Raw genomic sequence first — 20,468 nt, 5'->3', positions numbered from 1 at the left:
GGAGTTGCCCAACTGCAAGCTAATAGGTATCTCTCTTTCACTTCTGTAGAGAATCCTGCTTGTGAGAAAATACTTCTTTTGTGCAGGGGATGAGCTTTGTGCCCATTTCTAAAAGTCCACAACTGATACCGCATTTGGGAAGCTGTGGTCTTAGAGCTAAGAACTGAATTTCTTGCATTGTATGTTAGTATCATCTGAAGTCAGCCAATATGGTAATGCGCGCTCCATTACTGGAGAAGATTTTTCTTTGCTGCTTGAATCACGTCTGACTTGTTAATGTCTTAAAAAGCTAGCAAATATCAGACAAGTGTTATTTGATTTGTCTTGATGTGTGGTTGCGTTCTATGGGCCGTCTCAAATGTAGGGGAGAACAAAGTCGTCAAAATGTCTGGTACAGTGTATTAAGAAATGCTGCATATGTTCTCTTCCCAATATCTCTGGAATACCATAGAACTGTATATTATGGTTTCTGCCTCGGTCTTCTAGATCTATGTTTTTGCAGCATAGATTCCATATTTTCTATGCCTTAGTCTGGTTTTCAGAGCAGTCATCTTCTGTGGGTTGTAGATGTTTTTCTGTGGCTTTCAGACTTTCACTGAAACGGGAACTGTCCCTGTGGGTAATTTCATTTCTTTGGCCTTTTCAGTACGGTTTTCTTTGACCGTTCCTATGAAAAACGTAATAAATGTAAGCTCTTTCATAGGAGAATCTTAAGGAACTGTAGCCACAATTTTAGTTCGCTGGCAGATTTGGGCAAAGTTTAGGACTTTTGCTATTAACGAAATTCCCAAGTTTTGAACTTATTTTCCCATTATGATTCTGGTCGCTCTCATAACAACCTCTTTGCTATGAAACCTCTTGCACATAAAATGTTTTATTTGCTCATTTTAGTTCCAGCAAAACAAATAAAAAAATTCCTAAGGCTCTCTTACTAAATTTGTTGCAAAGGTAGTCCAAAAAATGGTAATTTGATTGGTTGGTCTCTTGCAACAAACTTTTAAGGGATTTTTGATTTCACAATAAAAAATAATGCAAACTTCACAGAATTTCAGAAAGATGGCAGTGTTGCTCACAAAATTTCCTAAAATGTGTAGAAAAGTAGCTGCTCTACTTCGAACATATTATGGATCAAACAGTTATGCCTCTTAAATGTGTAACAACCTCTTTCAACAACCCTGACAAACATGCAGCCACATGACCACCCCCAAAACCACTAGAGACTCATTTTAATAGTCAGACAACATTACACTTGGGCATATGCCAGACATTATCCAGCACGTGTCTTTTTTCCTGAAATTAAAAACCTGCACGACAACCTGTCCAAAGTTTCCTTTAGAGCAGGTGGATATGCAAATGTTCCCAGAGTAAGCAGAAACCATTTGCCCAAGCAGGGTTCCACAAAGAAAGACACATGACAGGATTGGCTCTGCATCCCAGGCAATGAACCACAACCCTACAACCAACAGTGCCCCTGGAAACGACGAGAATCAACTAGAGGAAGACCACACCTCAATTCAAAACAGCGACAAAATAAACTTTTGTCCAGCAACACCACTGTAAAAGAAGGATAGAATTTGGTTTGGGGAGAGGACCAGCACTCCCCTCCCATCCCCTCCCAGACAATAACCCTCAGCACTGATCCCCTTGTACAGACATTAACGTTCTAGACTGTGACTCACAACAATGCCACTCTGGTTAGTAGGGTACGAGTAGGAAATTGGGGCTCAGACCCTCATCCCTGTAATTCTAAGGTCTGGCAGAAATCCAAAAGTAAAGCTAATAGTCACAGTAGGGTACAAGCGAATAACACAAACCCCCATAAACCAATGAATTCAGCAGAACCATTAGGAATATTAGAGCAAAATACAAGTTAAAAAAACCCACAAACTTTCATGCAGCCCCTCAAAACAACCAGATAGATCTAGGGGAAGAATCAGCCAGAGGGACATAGATAAAAGTGTGAGCGATGGAGTGGAAGAAGATTGACTATACCAAGTAATCTAGTCCCTCCAGAGGGTAGACGGGATTGGCCATAGGACCTTAACTGGGGCACACACGTTGCGAGGGGATACTTAAGGCAATACATGTACTGGGTATTCAGCATGTACTATCTTATTTGGAGGCGGAGGGCTGCAGGCACCTGATGGCTGACATTGTGGAAATCTTATCTAGGGGGCAGTAGGCACCCTGGTGGCTGTCTGTTCAATCTGAATTTGTGGATTCGGGGGATATGAGTACTGTGTCTGAAGACTGAAGCAGGCACAACTTTAAATAGTGTGTGTGTGCCTCTAGGCGCCTAAAACATGGGGTGACAGAGGGGATACGGTGAAATTGGAGGCCGTTGGTGCAACCTGACTTGGAGGGAGAGAGCAAGCACATTATTATAGGGATTTGATAGGCATAATCTTACCTGAGGGTGGGTAGGAAGGAAGAAGTCCTTGGAGACAATCTAACTCAGGACTCTCCAAGCATATTTTTATTTGGGGTTTTGCAGCATATACTGACAAGAAGGGAAGATACATTTACTATGAGTCTTGGTGTATCCTGGTAAATCTTCTCTCAAGTACTGATTCCAATGGAAGGCCCAAAAGATTTGCAATCTCTCAGCAACCTATCTGGGCAGATCCCAGTCACATGTTTGAGGTACCGCATCATTGAGGATTCCGGTTTAACCTTAGTTAGTTTGTCTGTAATTACCACATTTCTATGACAGATGGGGACAAGCATAACATAATCTAAAATCAAGTGAGGCAGAAAAGCAATCTAAATCAGGTGGTGCAGGAGGAATCTCCGATTGGCTAACATTGCTTGAGTGCAGCTAAAACCAGACAAAGTGAATAATAAAGAATGATTTTACTTAGTTTAACTCAGTAAAATAAAATCTGAGGTGGAGACCCAGCTGCATAATGCAACTTGCACACCCACAGCATAATGCAGCCTTATGAGAAAACTGAATGAACTAACCTTGGGACCCCACCCAAATAACCTGGCAATCCAACCTGTAGACCCAGCTTCATAAACTGATCTGGCGACCTGGGTAAATAATTTTGCCTACAGCCCAGCTGCTTGATCCAACCTGGAGACCTATCTGTATGATCTAACTCAAGGACCCTGTGCGTGAACTAACCTGGAGACTCGACAGTGCTATCTGACCTAGAGACCCAGCTGCCTTATAGAACGCAGGCACCCTGAAGCATGATGTAGCATGGATTCGAAGCTGCATACATTTTACTGTGAAACCAGATGGAGAAACTAACCTAGAGACCTAGCTGTAGAATCTAACCATGGTTCTAATGAGCTGTCAATCCCTCCTGTTTATACAAGCCAAAAACTCACCTGCCTGCTGAAGTCCAATCCATTTCTGTCACTACCTGGGTGAAGAGATAAAATACAATCAGAATGTTTTGTAATATAAAAAGTGTCCTTTTCTTAAACTCCAGCAAAATAATGTTTTGAACAGGACAGGGCCAGGCTCTAGACACAGGCCTCTAGTCTAAACGGATCAGGTTCCCACAGCTGCATTTTTTTTAACTTGTCCAACAACATTGAATTGAAAATCCAGTTGAACTTTGCTGTACATTGCAATGTGTTCTCTTTAACAGGACTGTGAGGATACCTTATTTGCATTTTGAAGAGACTTCCATTCCTCCTCCCAGCACCACGCAAGCCCCACACTCTGTAGGCTCAGACCGTAGAATGGAAATATCTCCAGTAGAATATGCAAACCCACCTCCATGCAAATCTGCCCGAACCCTTGTCCCACGGTGAGACACATTAACCAGAACGGAAAAATCAGCGAGACCAACCTTCTATAGTTACTTATCTATCCAAGCAGCTCTAGAGCGGGCAAACAAAGGTCAAGAAAAGTACGCACTTCACCAACATAGCCACAAAATGCGTACTTCATAAACATAGCCACATCTATGAAGGAGTATATGAAACAATGAAATTTAAGATCTATTCGAATTCATTTAATCAGAATGTAGCTCATATACTTAGTTTAACTTCTTAACAAGCATTGAAAATGCCAATAGTTCAAGATGATCATTGCACGGTCTAGCCAGACCTAAAAATATATGTAGGATATTGACTGCCCTCCTCATCTGTGCTGCTGCCAGGGAACAGCAACACAAATTATCTAGTTATCCAAGACACTTTAATAGCTTTACAATGTCATGGGTGTGGCCTTGAATGTTCAAACTCAAGTAGCTGGATAAATAAGATGTTCACAGCTATATGGAGGGCAAGCACTTTTTTGTGGAAGCACATAACGTCTGCCCAATCCAACCAGTACTCCTTGCTCATAACTTACACGACTGAGCCAAAGACCCTCTCTTGTAACGTTCACATAATTGTCTGGCAACAGTTGCGCTGTCAAGCCAGACCATGAAAACGTCCAGGGAGGACAGCGAATTAGCAAATAAAATCATGGGACTCACAAAAGGCCATGTGGTGTGGAGCGGGAACATCTCAGAGAGGAGTGATTACGTTGATGGGCCATTTTACGTAAACAAATTGAAGATTGCTGAGGGTGACATCACAAGATTTAAAATGGATCCTTGCAAATGGTGATTCACTCACGTAAATTTGGATACAATGAGTGTTTAAACACACTTGCAACATTTATGTTTCCTGGGTAGTAATGAAGGGAGAAACTTACACCGGAGGGAAATAAGGAACAAACAGATTTTACACGTTTGCTGTTTATATAAGCAATGAATAAAATACAATTGTTCAACTCTTAAAATTACGGGTCATTTTGTCATTTTCAAATTACAGAATTAGCAATAGGGTGCAAAGCCAGTTTGCTTTCTTTTTCTTTAAAAGAAAAAAAAAAAAAAAAAAAAAAAAAAAAAAAGGGCAGTGCATGTGTTGGATATGGTGTCGCAATCTCCATTTTTCCACTGCTGCGAAAGCCTTTCTGTCAGATGGGCAGGAGCAACATCTGTCTGCTCCGTTCCGCTTTATACGAGCAATAAAAAATGGTGCAAAATATTTTTCTCTTTTTTTTTTTTTTAACCCGTTCAGACTCGCTGCAAGAGAGTTGTTCTGAAGATCCTTGGAGAAAGTAACCACAAATTGGCAAACACTGGCAATAAAACCAACTCAAAATATTTATTATTTTCTTGGGTGATAGAAGTTTTTCCATTACATTCGTGGATGGGGTTCTTGGGCAATTCTCGGCTCCACAAAACCGATAAAGTTTTCCTCTTATTCTATGGATATCTGAGGCATTGAGAAAAGCTACAAGTCACCCCCTCAATACTCCAAGATTTTCTGTGGGCAGAACTTAGCAGAGCACAAAATCATCATAGGTAGGGCCACTGACAAGGACAGGGTGCTACTGTGGTGACGGGTGAGCTTGCTGGAGCAGTGTCACCAATAAGGGGTAGGGTGAGGTGATGGCTGTCTGGCCCACTGGTCTTGCAGAGGCTGACAAGGCAAGCTGGTCTAGGCCCCTGGACTTGCCTACCTTGAGGTGAGGGCCTAGTGCATCCGATTGAGGGGCTGCAACCTGGTGGTGATAGACCCGCACTAGTGTCCAGATATCCCCTTGCGGCGGCAGGAACATTTCCCATCGCTGCAACAGCCCACAATCAACTTTGAGTTTTCAAAACAATTTCACGAGCTTCATTTCACACCCAAACATGCATTTGCAATGCAATAGATCTCGCATTTGCAAGAGTTTAAGCTATTAGCATTGTAAATGACTAGGCCTTCTATTTATCGGTGTTGAAAATGAACACATGACTAAAAGGCATTTGCATTTACAATGCCAATAGCTCAAACTCTTGTAAATAAGAGACCTATTTCTCTTCAAAGAAGCACCCGCAATTGTGCCAGGCTGCTTGGAAAGTGAAAGCGTGCACAGAGCGCTGAATGTTGCAGGAAAGCATGTCCTGCCTGCAGTAGGAGAAACTCAATAAAGAGAATGGTGCTTACAGACCAGATAAGCATGTCCTGCCTGCAATAGGAGAAACTCAATAAAGAGAATAGTGCTTACAGACCAAATAAGACACACCGTGCAATAACCTAAATAAAAGGGCCAGTCCTCATAAGAAGTTACAAATGAAGACAAGGTGGTACTAAGGAGAGACTAACAAGCCTATTAACGAATCAGAAGTCAGCATTTACGAAGACACAAGCCAATGACAATTATGGGCAAAGAGTGGGTGGGGCTTCAAGTCCATACTCCAATACAGCATGCCTCGCAGAGAAGCGCATGTGCTGCCCGGCGTCGACCTAAAAATGACACAAAAATCTGATTCGCTAGACTGCGCATCTACACACCTCCCTTTTTTCCTCTAAAGTCGCTCTTGTACACCCTTTCTCAAAGTGAAGGGTTTACTACCCAATTCCACCATTTCCTGATTTTCGAAGAAACGTTATGGTTGTGCAATTGCTTGGAAAAAATATATTCGAATATTTACAAAAGCCAGCATAGTAAAGTTGAAATGGGGTAGAAGGAAAGGGATTCACAGTAATGGAGCCAAAGTGGAGGACGCAAACATTTGTTGTAGTTAAGCAGAGAAAAGCTTTTTCTCTTAGGAAATTATGTAATTGAAACAAACATTTAGTTATAATTTTAACTGGTTCAGGATTTCATGACCTCGACCTTAGATCTCAATCGCCAATATACGATTAGTAAACACTTCCATATGTTCACATCATCTCTGCTCCTAGAAGATAGCTACATCTTCTACTGCATTGAACCATGTAATGGTCTGTTTAAAATGGTTTGTGAAGACGACGAAATCTATTAAAAACGCATGGGAATAATCAACAAAATGTTTCCCAAATGTCTACCGGAGAAAGAAAGAAAATCTGCAGAAATATGGTGAGGAATTATATTATTGTTTCATTAACCAGTAGCAAATATACATCGAAAGGTACATCAAACTCATTTCCTTGCACTTATTCTCAACATTCCAAAATGTTTAGAAAACAAGTCAGTTGAAATATTTGGGGTTCTGTCTTCACCCCATGTGTCTCTTCAGCTAGAGTCATGGTATCAAGGTCACACATTTCTCAGGAGTCTTGTTGATTCCTGAAGCCATGACAGATCTCTTATGCGCCTCCCTAAGGTGCTCCATTTGCATATTTGCACACCTAGCAATGCACATGTGCATGCTGCCATTAATTTGTATGGGATAGGAGTCACTTGAGCACTGAGTGAATTGGACCGCTTGGTCAAGCCAACCTCGCCACTTAGCAATTACTGAAATAAAGGAGTCAATCATTTGGTCCTTTAACTTTTGGTAGTCATATGGCAAGCAAAGAAGAGAGCAAGGAATGTAAACCGCGACGCACTACTGGAAAACGACGAGAAAGAAGTCAGACAGAGTTGTGTGTGTCACAACATATACACCAGTCTCCAATGCTGCACAAAGAATCATAAGAAAGAACTGGCACATGCTTCAAGGCGCAGGAAAGCACTAGGAACCACTGCTTTTTGCTTTCAAAAGAAGTAAGAAACTACGAGATGAGTTGGTCTGGGCAAAAGACCCCCAATCCAGAGAAGATGACCAAATGACTCTATGGAACACCCAAAGACTGGCAGGACACTACGATTGTGGCGGATGTGTTGCATGTCCCCTCACCTGGACCACCAAGGTGGTTGACATTGGCACCACACGCCCGTGGATATTGAACCACTTTAGTAACTGTAATACAGAAAACGTGGTATATCTTCTCATATGCCCCTGTAACCTTAGGTACGTGGGTATGACCAGCAGGAGAATTAAAACCCGTATCAACGAACATCGCAGCACCGTTCGCTGCAAAAAAAGCAACACAAAACTCACCAGACATTTCCTGGAACAGAACCATAAAGACACGGACCTGATATGGGTTGTCCTGGAGGTCATGAAGAAACAGAAGATAGACCATGTAAGGGAACAGAGGTGGGTATACCGCCTCCGTACATGGAAAGAAGGCTTGAACGATTACTTTCCTTGGCTTCAACTAGCCCTTTAAACAACATATGCCTACACATCACCCATATGTACATGCTGCCTACATCTAGTCCATCATCTTACACTATACACCAGCCATAGTGACTGAAGCCATCTATCAATGGCTATATATCACTCTCAGTGACTGTGGGAACTGTGTATAACCTAGTGTGTCTGTCTCTCTCACCTGGCATGTTCTAAACGCCATACCACAAGGAATCAGCCTGATAACATATGTTATGTACACGTTATGTTGTGGTATGGGTCAAATTTGGGAACATGACCACTAGGCGCCCGTCCTTAATAGCGCTGATGGCCATCTCTGTGGCCAATCTCACGCACTTAAATGTGTCCCCCCGGTGTATTTCACCTCATCATCTTGCTTGAGACGCTTGAGCCATTTTTTTTGCCAACCGTGTGGCAGGCCGCATGACATAGCAATGGCACTATCCTTCGGTGTATTCCACAAACCGGGGCCCTGTAGGCACAGGAGTGTTGCCTTACATCACGCATGCGTGGTGAAGTGTTAAATTTTTGCACATGCGAAATACTACAGTCTCAGCGCGCATGTGCAGCACGTAGGCGCCTTCCTACTCACGAAGGGGACGCCGGCCCCGCCCAGGGCACTACCTGCCTTCCAGCACGTATTGAATACTGTCAATAGGACACATCCGGAACCCATATTAGGAAGGCTAGGCAAGCCTCCGGACCTCCATCATAGCGTGATGTTGGGACACCAGATTCCATACTCCAGCCCCCTAGTTAATCATGCTTAACAATCAACACCTGATGCTGACACTATATAAAACTGGAGGCCGGCTCACTCATTTAACATTGAGGAGTGGAGGAGCACAGATATAGGCGCAGAGGCGGAGATCACGTCCAGTTACAGTAAGAGTATGAATGTGTGGTTGAATGACTTCCTTTTACAGGTATCGTCCTTCTGATGCACAACAGAACCTCATATGTGTTTTTGGCAGTACCTACCTTGGTTTAAACATCTTGTGTTCTTGTGTTTTCTCCTCATTACTTTTATAGCAATCTGACCTAAGGGGTCTCCTGCCCTCACCCTCCTATGGGGCACAGTGTCCTTACTATAGGGTAAGCAATTTGGAGGATTTCTCCTCTCTGGTGCACAGATGTCTGTCACAACTGCTGCACTTATAGCCACTCACAATAGATTCTCGGTGTATGTGGCTGAATGTGTCATGTTGTATGTATCCAATGCTTTATGACAGTTTTTTGATTGTTTGTTTTTTCCTTTTCAGGCTTAAGAAATAGGCCATTTCACAGTGGAGTGCGATCTACATCACCCCACTGAGTGGAAATCCTCTCACCATAGTTTGGTAAGAGTGGAGCCTGCAGTTTTTTTGTTTATCACGCTCCTGATGAATGCCGCGGACCAAACTGGGCCATTTGGCAGAAACATGTTGACCCCATTGATAGCGGTGGGGGGACAATAATATCCCCATTACACCGATCACTTTGTTTTAACTACCATATAGATGCCAGCACTATTAAATTTAGGTTGACATCTCTAAACTCACTACCTTTTCCCATGGGCCCCCACTTAGCTTAGAAGTGCATCCCTGTCGTCAGGTGTATGCCCGCCCTCTATCAAACCAAGTTTTTAGAGGGCGAGGACTGGTCTATGATGAAGCATGACACCAGGTGGTGTGCAAGACCAGTCCTTCACTTTTTGTGAGATGCCTGCACTCAAAGACTAAACTGCACTAGCGACACCCCACTGGGAGCAGCTTCATTGTGGTATACAGTCATATGGCAATAGCTGGCACTGTGAATTGGCACTGGTCATTCATCATGTTTTTCTGATATTTCTTCCCTTTTCTCCTTGCTGGAATATTCAGGTAGGGAAAGGAAATCTGCAAGTGATTTTTAGTATTTCAGAAATTCTGCAGAAAATTTGAAAAACATTAAAGAGAGTAAGAAGTTTTCTGGGAACTAATAAAAATATTTTTTTTCTGCAGGAAATGGATTTGAACTGGTCCTACTAATAACCTCTAACTACTAGTGTTCCTGCCGGTAAGTTTTCTAGAAATTGTGGGCCTCTGCCACAGAGGGCTTCGAATTGACGATGCTTCCATGGAGGCAACCAATGGAGCGTCTACAGTACAGGCATCGGGCGTGAAAAGGGCTGGACTAGAAACTAATATAGCTCCAGGCAAAATATTCATAGCAGTCCCACACTCAGAGCTCTGTGACTAGCTGGGGCCATGGGTGAGTCATGGCAGCCTATCCTGCTCTGAAAGAAGGTCAGAACCTGAGGACTAGAGAACTTCTAAGAATAATATCCAACTATTTCCAAAAATAATGATTGAAAATTTTGAATTGAGCCCAATGAGCCGAAATCTCTCAGTCTGTACCGCTAATTGAGTCTCATCATTCTAAAAAAAAAATGGATATTCCACATCAACTTCTCTGAAATTGCCACAAACATCACCAGAAAAGTCCACATTAGCGCAATAAGTATGCGAGTGCATCAAAGGAGATCGCCCTCTGGTAAAAAAGATTTATAGTTATCTGAGGTGCGCAATAATGAAACAACCTGAAGAAACAAAGAGACAGATGTACCCAGCAGTTTTGCAATCGCAAACCATGCAATTTGCATAGTTTTGGGATTTGCGAACAGAAAATGTCTATTTCCAAAATTAAAAAAACATTTTACGAGTCAGAAATGTTCTCCTGGTTCATAGAATGGATTTTGTGACACATACCTAACCACAATTTGAAGAGCCGTGGAAGGGGAGTACCTTCCAAATCACAGTTGGGTATGGTTAGTGTCAGTGGTTAGCAACCACATTTTTGGGCACAAACCATTGACCAGTTACAGATTTCTCAAACAGCGTGGCAATTGATTCGCAAATGGTAAGTGGTCCTTTTTTGATACCCCTTCCCCTTTGGGAATCACGCTGGCAGCATCAGGGGATTAGACTGTGGTGCAGGTCACCACTGCCCACTCTCTCTGATGTTTCCCAGATAGGGAAACTCATTGTTTTAAAGCAGCACTGGTTTCTTTAAGGAATTCGGATGGGTATGATTTTTTTTTTTTTTTTTTTTTTAAACACAAAAAATAGGCATTTCCATTCGGGAATGCAAACACACGGATGGTAGTCTGCCATCCTTGCAGGTCACCACTATGGTGTTTGTATCCAATCACGAGGGTTATAAATTGCGACCTGCCCAAATTAGTGTTCATTAGGCAGGTCATTCTACAAGTTGGGTTCCATTCCGGTTTGGGAAAGTGCAGATGATGAGAAAGTAAGCAAATTGGTGAGTACCTGGCAATCGCTCCCAGGTGGTTACTCACGTGAGGTACTTCCAAAACATCAAATTTTTATTTGTATTTGAGCACTTGTCAGAATCACCTTGGGAAGATAGGACCTACGCTGTCTTTTCTTTTTAAAGATACACATGGGGGTTTATGAATAGATATGAGACCCTCCCTACTAGTAGAGAAAACGTGGGGTACCCTTGAAACATTTGATGTTACGTGTAATGTGCAATAAGTGCTTTTTTTGTTGAAAATGTTGAGTGGAGCACACTCTTTTTTGCCTGTTTTCCCTTCAAAGTTCCTCTCTGATTTTACAAACCGACTTAATAGTACATATTTTATATATTTTTTTTTTTGCAGAGTTTTATATAGCGCTGGCTAGACCCCGAGGTATCAGAGCGCTTTACAGGAGGATCAGCGAGTTACAGGCTACAAAAATTACATCAGTTACAAGCCAAATATAGGCATAGGATGAAAAACATGAGATTACACAGTAATATAAGTTATTAGCGAGTAGCATAGCCAAGGCGAATGTCCGTATAGGGAATGGAGGTAAAGGGGGAAAAGTAAACAGGGGAAAGGAATGCAGATTGAGGCAGGCCGACTGGGAGGGGGAAAAGAACTTAAGGGGGAACAAATCAGACAAAGAATTCAAAAGTGAAGGACAGGCAAAACCATGAAAAAACAGTGAAAAAACAGTGAAAAACAATGTCCGGTGTCCGGCTGGGTAGGTGACGGCCGAGGGGGTGAACGAGAGCCCAACTCCTCTATAGCTGCTTAGGACCGCTCCACCGGGCATCGGCCAAGGGTACTCGGGCTCCGCGGTAAGTACAAACAGTTTTAGTTTCAGCCCGTGGGGCATCGTCATAGCTCAATCCAAGGCATTAGTCCCGGTGTTACTGGGCGGAGCTGTCTGCCTCGTCCTCCAGCTCCCCCCAGGTCGGAGCACGTAGGAAGAGATCACTCGCGACGTCAAAGGAAAGAGGTTCAGTTTGCAAAATCAGTGTCCATTTGCAATATTTGGTGCACCAACTACTACCACCACTTTTTGCGAGTGGAGTTGTAGTACATTAGATCCAAAATGTTTTAAAGCTGGCGTTCAGCGGTCATTGCCTGGTTCTGCTTGCAATCAAACACCGCACCGGTCCCACACGCAGATCATTTGTACAGCACACGCTTGCATTAGTCAATGTATTTCTGCTTGCAGCTACTATGAGTGAGGACCCCTGAGGAAAGAGGAACCCTCACATTAGCATTTCTGCATATCTAACATGATTCTAGTTGCATGTGTGCAACTGTCTTTAGATCTATGCTACTTGCTGTAGATCAAAGGGATATGCAAAACCGTTAGATATTTTTTGGGCCCCCTATTTGCAACAATTTTGAGAATGTTACCAATTTTCTAGTAATTCTCACTCACACGATGACAAACTATATTGAAGTAGACGTTAGATTTGTGACACAGCAGCACACAAAAAATGGACGAAAGCTGAAACTACCAACCTTCTGCTGGCCAAATATAACAAAGAACAAGCAGTGATCATGCCATATGTTTTTGCACTTGGATTTAGAGAGTTTGTTGCCTACAACAACAAAAAAAAAAATATATATATATATATATATATATATATATATATATATATATATATATATATATATATATATATATATATATATATATATATATATATTTTTTTTTTTCACTTTTTAACACACTTTATTTTTCAGCTACAGAATAATAGTCACATTGCATTGCAAATAGTCACATTACAAGCCAATCAAGTCGTACCTGACAGATACATACACAGTGGTGGTTATTATAGCGGTCTACAAGGAGGTCCAGCCCGGTACCAAGGCCCGCCCAGCACAACCCCCCCACCTCCTCCCACAATCCCATTCCCAGAGATTGGGCTTCCCGATCAGCAGTGCCACCCATGGGTAGCTAATGGAGCACGGCTCAAGCAGAACATGCTGCGCTGAGCCTACAACAATATTTTACATGAAATGCATGGTCCAATCAGCCTGTTCTTCATTTGTAATGAACCACAAACTTCTTCCCATCAGTGACTCCGAAACTTTTCTTGTCGTCTATACTGACCACTGCAGTGAAAAAAGGCATAAAAAAACAGGCGTTTAGTGGTCCAAACCATGTCCTTGCGAGCTTGTCCTCCCAGGTTTCTGGAACACTACTGCTTAATCTGACAATGAACAACATATGCATTTTTTGGCAAGAGGATAAAAATACAACAGAAGAAGAGGGAAATACCATCCTGAAGAGGAAGTAAGGTTGGATTAATTTATAAAAAAAAAATAAAAATCTGCTTGCCGGAGGCCTGGACTATGTTCCACATCAGGGTCATTCAAACAGATGTTTTTTAATTCACCTGATGCTATGCTACCTATGCAAAAAAAGAAAAAATAAACTTCATATTTTGTTTTCAATCTCTTTCTGATTGCAGCTATCAGATCCTAGCAGGCCTAGACGAAGGCTGCACTCATGGTCTTTAATCTTATTTTCTGAAACTGCCCTCGGGGTCAATTCCTCATCAACAAATAGGATTAACATACAATCAGCCAACGTGACAAATGATTATTTTAGACAATTTAAAGACTAGCACTTTTTTAGAAGGAACCTTGGCAATGACCTTTGAAACTGACCTATGCCTACCTCTTTCAAAAAACGTAGAACTTTCAGCCAAAAATTAAATATACAGACAACCACCAGAAGAACGTTCTAGCAACTAAAATGGGGATAACTACGGATACCCCTCCCCCGCCAAACAAAACCTTACAGTCATACCTCAAATGTAAATCTTTATCCTCCTCAAAAGAAAATTTATAGCCGTACCCAATTCGAAAATTGTATCTAGATCGAGTGACAAAAGCAATAGGAACCCACAAACAATTATAGAACCCTGCTAAAAAAAAAATACTGTCCACATAAATAGGACACCTTAAGAGAATAAGGCAAAGTAGCTATCGCTATATTTGAAAGTTAAAGACACCCAAAAAGAGGAATTATGGCCACTCCCACAAAGGATCATTAAAAATGGCCTAAAACGAAAACTGCAGCCCCCACAAAACAAACATTTGTAAAGACAGTAGATCTGGCATGGTCTGCAAGCCTTTTTGTCTTTGTAAATCATTGTTGTGCCATGATGTTTGCAAAATGTATTGTTAGGAAAGTGCTGTGCCCACATCAGTCCAAAACAACCTACACTGGCTAAAAGCAAAAAATATTTTTGGTCACAAAAAGCACATATTGCCGTAGTAGTCCCTGGCTTGGTAGGGGACTACTTTGTGTGCGGTAGTGCTCATCGTAAAAGAGCAGAAAGCAGTCACTCACAGCACAGATAGCAAACGGATGAAGTGGGCGGACCCACTGCTCCATGCTGGATGCTGTAGTTAGGGGAAGAAAAACGTGAGCAACAGATTAACAGATGAAGAGTGCTAGCTGAAGGCCTCTAAAAGTATATTATAATATATCATTTAAATAAAAAAACAAAAAAAGTCTTAACTAATGCCAGACCAAATGTATCCTCCAAAACAAGTCAATTTACAAAAATCGCTCCTAGGCAATGCTACAACCTCAAATAACACCTCTTCTATGCACTTCAAGCCGCTTGAGGACATAAATGTGGGGTATTTACATGCAGCCGTAAAAGTAATATTACAAAGGAGACTCCAGTACTCCTTAACCACACTGTTTACATGATTTTCTACCTCAAATGTTTTTATCCTGGTGATTTGTGTCCCCCTTACTGATATTTTGTCTGGTGCACACACATTTATTAACCTCTTCAGCGCTGCGCGGATTCCCGCGCAGTGCTGAAAGTTCTGAGCGCGGGCGGGGCCATGACGGAACGGTTCCGTCATAAGCACAGCCCAACCGACGTGCATGACGGAACCGTTCCGTCATCGGCGTCGAAGAGGTTAAGAACCACTTGCAACTGACACCACTTGATTCTACATGTAGCCAGAGAGGCCAACATGATCATAAGTAGTTGGAGTTGGCAATGCCAGCAATATTCTTGCCTCCCTCCCACAATCAGTATTCCACTCCAAGGTGTATAGGGATTGTAGGCACAATGCTCTGCTGAGATGAAACTGATGGGGTGAGAGCCTGCGGGGGTGTGCAGGCATTTACCAAGTTGGAGTCCTACTGGAGTTTCTGGTAAAGATACCAGCACAGATTCTGCTTTCAGAGACCAATGAGTCAATGATCTGAAAGTGTCACCATCTGCAATAACCCAGCTCTGCTTCCACGACAGAACACTGCACAGCGTCTAAACAGGATACAACATCAATGCACTCTGCAGACTGTTTACCTATTGGCTTCCTTGGAAATTGTTTTGGTCTAGACTCTAGACCATATATGGCAATATTCATTTCTGATGCACTAGTACCCTCTGCTACCTGGCCAGTTATTATCCAGAGAGGCACATCGCAATGATTATGGCCTGTTTCAAAAGGTGTTTCACATTGTAGAACATGGTACAAACAAAGCCCCAAACCTTCTAAATGTGAAAGGTACGCATTGCAGATACCGCCAAGCATCAATTTTCCTATAAGCAGCTGCTATAAATAGTAAGCATTCCATTTCATAAACTACACATTAACCCCGTCCACTGCTCCATCATCATCTATACTGACAACATATGTTGAAAAGTACACTATACAAGACAGTAATAGCCAGCTATTAAGGCTTTTTGGGGTAGCAAAGGTTCGATTCACAAAATCAATACATTTGCTTAAGCAAAAAGACCCTTTTGCACTTACCACACCCAAAATTACGATTTTGGAGCATGTAACGGACTATTAGAAAGGGTGTATTTTAGGAGTCCCTTCCAAATAACGATTCAGAAAGGGATGTATTAATGTTTACCGACCGAAATCTGAAAGTTAGCAGTAAACCATTTACAAAATGGGAAGGGGTGCCAAGGGTTCCCTTCCCCTTTAGTAATGTTGATAAAAAAAATGTAAGAGTAGGCAATGATCTCAAAGAGTCTTGAAAAAAGTTTGTTAAACTTTTGATTTAGTTTTAAAATGTCTCTCGATTTCCTTTAAGGAAACGGACTGCATTTAAAAAAAAATGTTTGCTTTATTTAAAAGCAATTAGAGGCAGGGTGGCCTGCTGACAGAAAATCATACCGTTACAACAAACAAATGATGGACGGAATGCTGACAATGCAGACATTCTCCCCCAGTCAAGAGATCTGGGTTAAATCCATCGTTCTTTTGCCCACTACGCCACCCCAGTTTAGACATGGCCATATGCAAATCAGTCTTGACCCTGTGCCTCATGGGAACAGTCCAGCCCGAACTGCCAAGCCATGTCTTCCCTGGACCGGAATCAAGCATCCTAGGACCGGTTTCTGGCTATCAGCCGTCATCGGCCAGGATAGCTTGACTCCAGTGGCGTAGTGAGCACGGGTCCCACGTCTGGGAATACCCATCCCACTTAGGGCGAAAAGCGTTACAACAAACAAATGATGGACGGAATGCTGACAATGCAGACATTCTCCCCCAGTCAAGAGATCTGGGTTAAATCCATCGTTCTTTTGCCCACTACGCCACCCCAGTTTAGACATGGCCATATGCAAATCAGTCTTGACCCTGGGCCTCATGGGAACAGTCCAGCCCGAACTGCCAAGCCATGTCTTCCCTGGACCGGAATCAAGCATCCTAGGACCGGTTTCTGGCTATCAGCCGTCATCAGCCAGGATAGCTTGACTCCAGTGGCGTAGTGAGCATGGGTCCCACATCTGGGAATACCCATCCCACTTAGGGCGAAAAGCGTTACAACAAACAAATGATGGACGGAATGCTGACAATGCAGACATTCTCCCCCAGTCAAGAGATCTGGGTTAAATCCATCGTTCTTTTGCCCACTACGCCACCCCAGTTTAGACATGGCCATATGCAAATCAGTCTTGACCCTGTGCCTCATGGGAACAGTCCAGCCCGAACTGCCAAGCCATGTCTTCCCTGGACCGGAATCAAGCATCCTAGGACCGGTTTCTGGCTATCAGCCGTCATCGGCCAGGATAGCTTGACTCCAGTGGCGTAGTGAGCACGGGTCCCACGTCTGGGAATACCCATCCCACTTAGGGCGAAAAGCGTTACAACAAACAAATGATGGACGGAATGCTGACAATGCAGACATTCTCCCCCAGTCAAGAGATCTGGGTTAAATCCATCGTTCTTTTGCCCACTACGCCACCCCAGTTTAGACATGGCCATATGCAAATCAGTCTTGACCCTGTGCCTCATGGGAACAGTCCAGCCCGAACTGCCAAGCCATGTCTTCCCTGGACCGGAATCAAGCATCCTAGGACCGGTTTCTGGCTATCAGCCGTCATCAGCCAGGATAGCTTGACTCCAGTGGCGTAGTGAGCACGGGTCCCACGTCTGGGAATACCCATCCCACTTAGGGCGAAAAGCGTTACAACAAACAAATGATGGACGGAATGCTGACAATGCAGACATTCTCCCCCAGTCAAGAGATCTGGGTTAAATCCATCGTTCTTTTGCCCACTACGCCACCCCAGTTTAGACATGGCCATATGCAAATCAGTCTTGACCCTGTGCCTCATGGGAACAGTCCAGCCCGAACTGCCAAGCCATGTCTTCCCTGGACCGGAATCAAGCATCCTAGGACCGGTTTCTGGCTATCAGCCGTCATCAGCCAGGATAGCTTGACTCCAGTGGCGTAGTGAGCACGGGTCCCACGTCTGGGAATACCCATCCCACTTAGGGCGAAAAGCGTTACAACAAACAAATGATGGACGGAATGCTGACAATGCAGACATTCTCCCCCAGTCAAGAGATCTGGGTTAAATCCATCGTTCTTTTGCCCACTACGCCACCCCAGTTTAGACATGGCCATATGCAAATCAGTCTTGACCCTGGGCCTCATGGGAACAGTCCAGCCCGAACTGCCAAGCCATGTCTTCCCTGGACCGGAATCAAGCATCCTAGGACCGGTTTCTGGCTATCAGCCGTCATCAGCCAGGATAGCTTGACTCCAGTGGCGTAGTGAGCATGGGTCCCACGTCTGGGAATACCCATCCCACTTAGGGCGAAAAGCGTTACAACAAACAAATGATGGACGGAATGCTGACAATGCAGACATTCTCCCCCAGTCAAGAGATCTGGGTTAAATCCATCGTTCTTTTGCCCACTACGCCACCCCAGTTTAGACATGGCCATATGCAAATCAGTCTTGACCCTGTGCCTCATGGGAACAGTCCAGCCCGAACTGCCAAGCCATGTCTTCCCTGGACCGGAATCAAGCATCCTAGGACCGGTTTCTGGCTATCAGCCGTCATCAGCCAGTTCTGGGGTGAATGTATGACATTGTTCTGCATTCTGTCCATCAATTGTTGTTTTTGCGACAGAAAATCATAGTGGGTTGCAATTTTCAACCAACCTCATTAATATTCATGAGGTAGGTCGAACTGAAACCCATGGGCCACTATTTTGAGAAATCACCTATTAGTACATAGGTCAATTAGCAAAATATCACATTTGGCGTGAACATATTGGTCACAAACTGTGATCAGTATTTTTCGACAAGTGTTTAGTACCTCTGGCCCCAAGTTTAGCCTTGATGTGTTTTATACACAGAAACAGAAAAAATGTTTAAGCATGTTTTTATGAGCATCTTCCCATTTTTAACAAATCAGGAGAAACTATAATATTTTAAAAAACACACGGAGACAACCAGTTAATCATTTATCTCTTTACACTGAACTAGTAAATTTATGATAAATATACTACTAATGGATACATTTGCAGGCCTTACATTGAGTCTCAGAAACATAGGATTAATAAGTGTGTGGTTCTATTTTTAAACACGTGTGCAGTTTGTTTAGAGACTGTGCTTTGTCAAGTACTTTATATTAGACAGTGGGAGCAGATTATGACTTTATTGTAACTATATCACTCTACATCTGGTAATTAGGTTTACCTGCCCGGGCTATCATCTGTGTAGTCAGTTGTCATTAACTGATTAGCTTGTTTTTGAGGTGGTGTTTTCCCCTGTAAATGAAGGATTTTTGGATAAGGGTGGGAATCTAATGTGTTAGGGAGTTCTGATGGAATGTGTTAGGAACTCCAAGTTTGTCTTCCATATTTTTTGTTTAAACAAAGTTATTGATATTTGTATTACTACAGAAACAAAATACAATAATAAACACCCAGCGGGCAATGCAATTCAGACTTCAGTAGCTAAGCTATTAATGGTGAATTGTTGTAATGCATATTAGAGGAATAAAGATTGTGAGCAGTAACGTATTCAGAGAATGTAAGGTCTAAAGGAGATCTATCTATAGAGAACTAAACCATAAGAAATTGAGTTATTAGTTGAAGGGGGTAGGTGCCCACCTCAGGTAAGAACCACAAACCTCGTTAGGGTGAATAATTAAAGTCCCTAAATTAACCTGAGATCAACCCCCTAGTAACTATGGCACACACAAGACTGGCTTTTTTAACGGCAACGTGCGAGACATTTATGTAGTAATAAAAAAGTAATGGGCAGAGGATGTGGCCTAACGGCTAAGGCGGTCGACCTAAATCTGGGGAACCAGGTTAGAATCTCGGCAACGACGCTCAACATCCTGTGATTCTGGGCAAATCACTTAATCTCCCTGTGCCTAACAAAAAAGAATGTGTCCTTATGTAACGCAACTGGTGCTCATGTAAAGCTCTCGGATACCTTCGGGTCAAGTTCGCGCTATATAAAGCTCCTGAAAAAAAAGTAAAGTAAAAATTCAAAATAATAATCTCGAAACGTGTTATAAAAACAGTGTAAAATGTAATAAACAAAATTCCCCCACAATGACAAAAATCTAATAAGGGGAACTGGAGTTATGGATTTTTAAAGTTTTAAGTGTCAATACCACCAAGAAGGACATAATGCCAAAGATAGTGAATGGTTGCAGTAGACCATAAGTGCAATTGGATGCTGACCGCTATTAAGTGAGGGTCAGATATACTAATCAGGTTTAACATTGTCAAAGATTTTACCTTCTGACTTTAGTCCTAAATCTTCATCCACCCAGAACCTAATGGGAGGCACTTAATTCACATGGCATTAGGCAGAAGCCAGACAGTAGGGTCCAGTCCAGGTCCAGTTCCCACTACTTAGATGGACAGTTGCAGGAAAAGGTCTCCTGTAGTTTGTTGTGACCCTGTAGGTTTAACAGGAGGTCAGCCTT

General features: G+C 42.8%; 1 protein-coding gene across 7 annotated transcripts in view; it reads right to left on the bottom strand.

The window, feature by feature from the left end:
• Nucleotides 1-20,468, bottom strand: part of POU2F3 (POU class 2 homeobox 3) — a 122,378-nt gene that overhangs the window by 50,962 nt on the left and 50,948 nt on the right. For all 7 annotated transcript variants that reach the window (XM_085645958.1, XM_085645961.1, XM_085645962.1 and 4 more), the window contains exon 3: nt 3,337-3,371. In XM_085645958.1, coding sequence (XP_085502084.1) covers nt 3,337-3,371 — 35 coding nt within the window. The remainder of the gene's footprint in view (nt 1-3,336; nt 3,372-20,468) is intronic.

Source organism: Triturus cristatus, chromosome 3_1 (genome assembly GCF_964204655.1).
Source record: "Triturus cristatus chromosome 3_1, aTriCri1.1, whole genome shotgun sequence".
Taxonomy (NCBI): Eukaryota; Metazoa; Chordata; class Amphibia; order Caudata; family Salamandridae; genus Triturus; species Triturus cristatus.
This window is presented reverse-complemented; position numbering and strand designations above follow the sequence as displayed.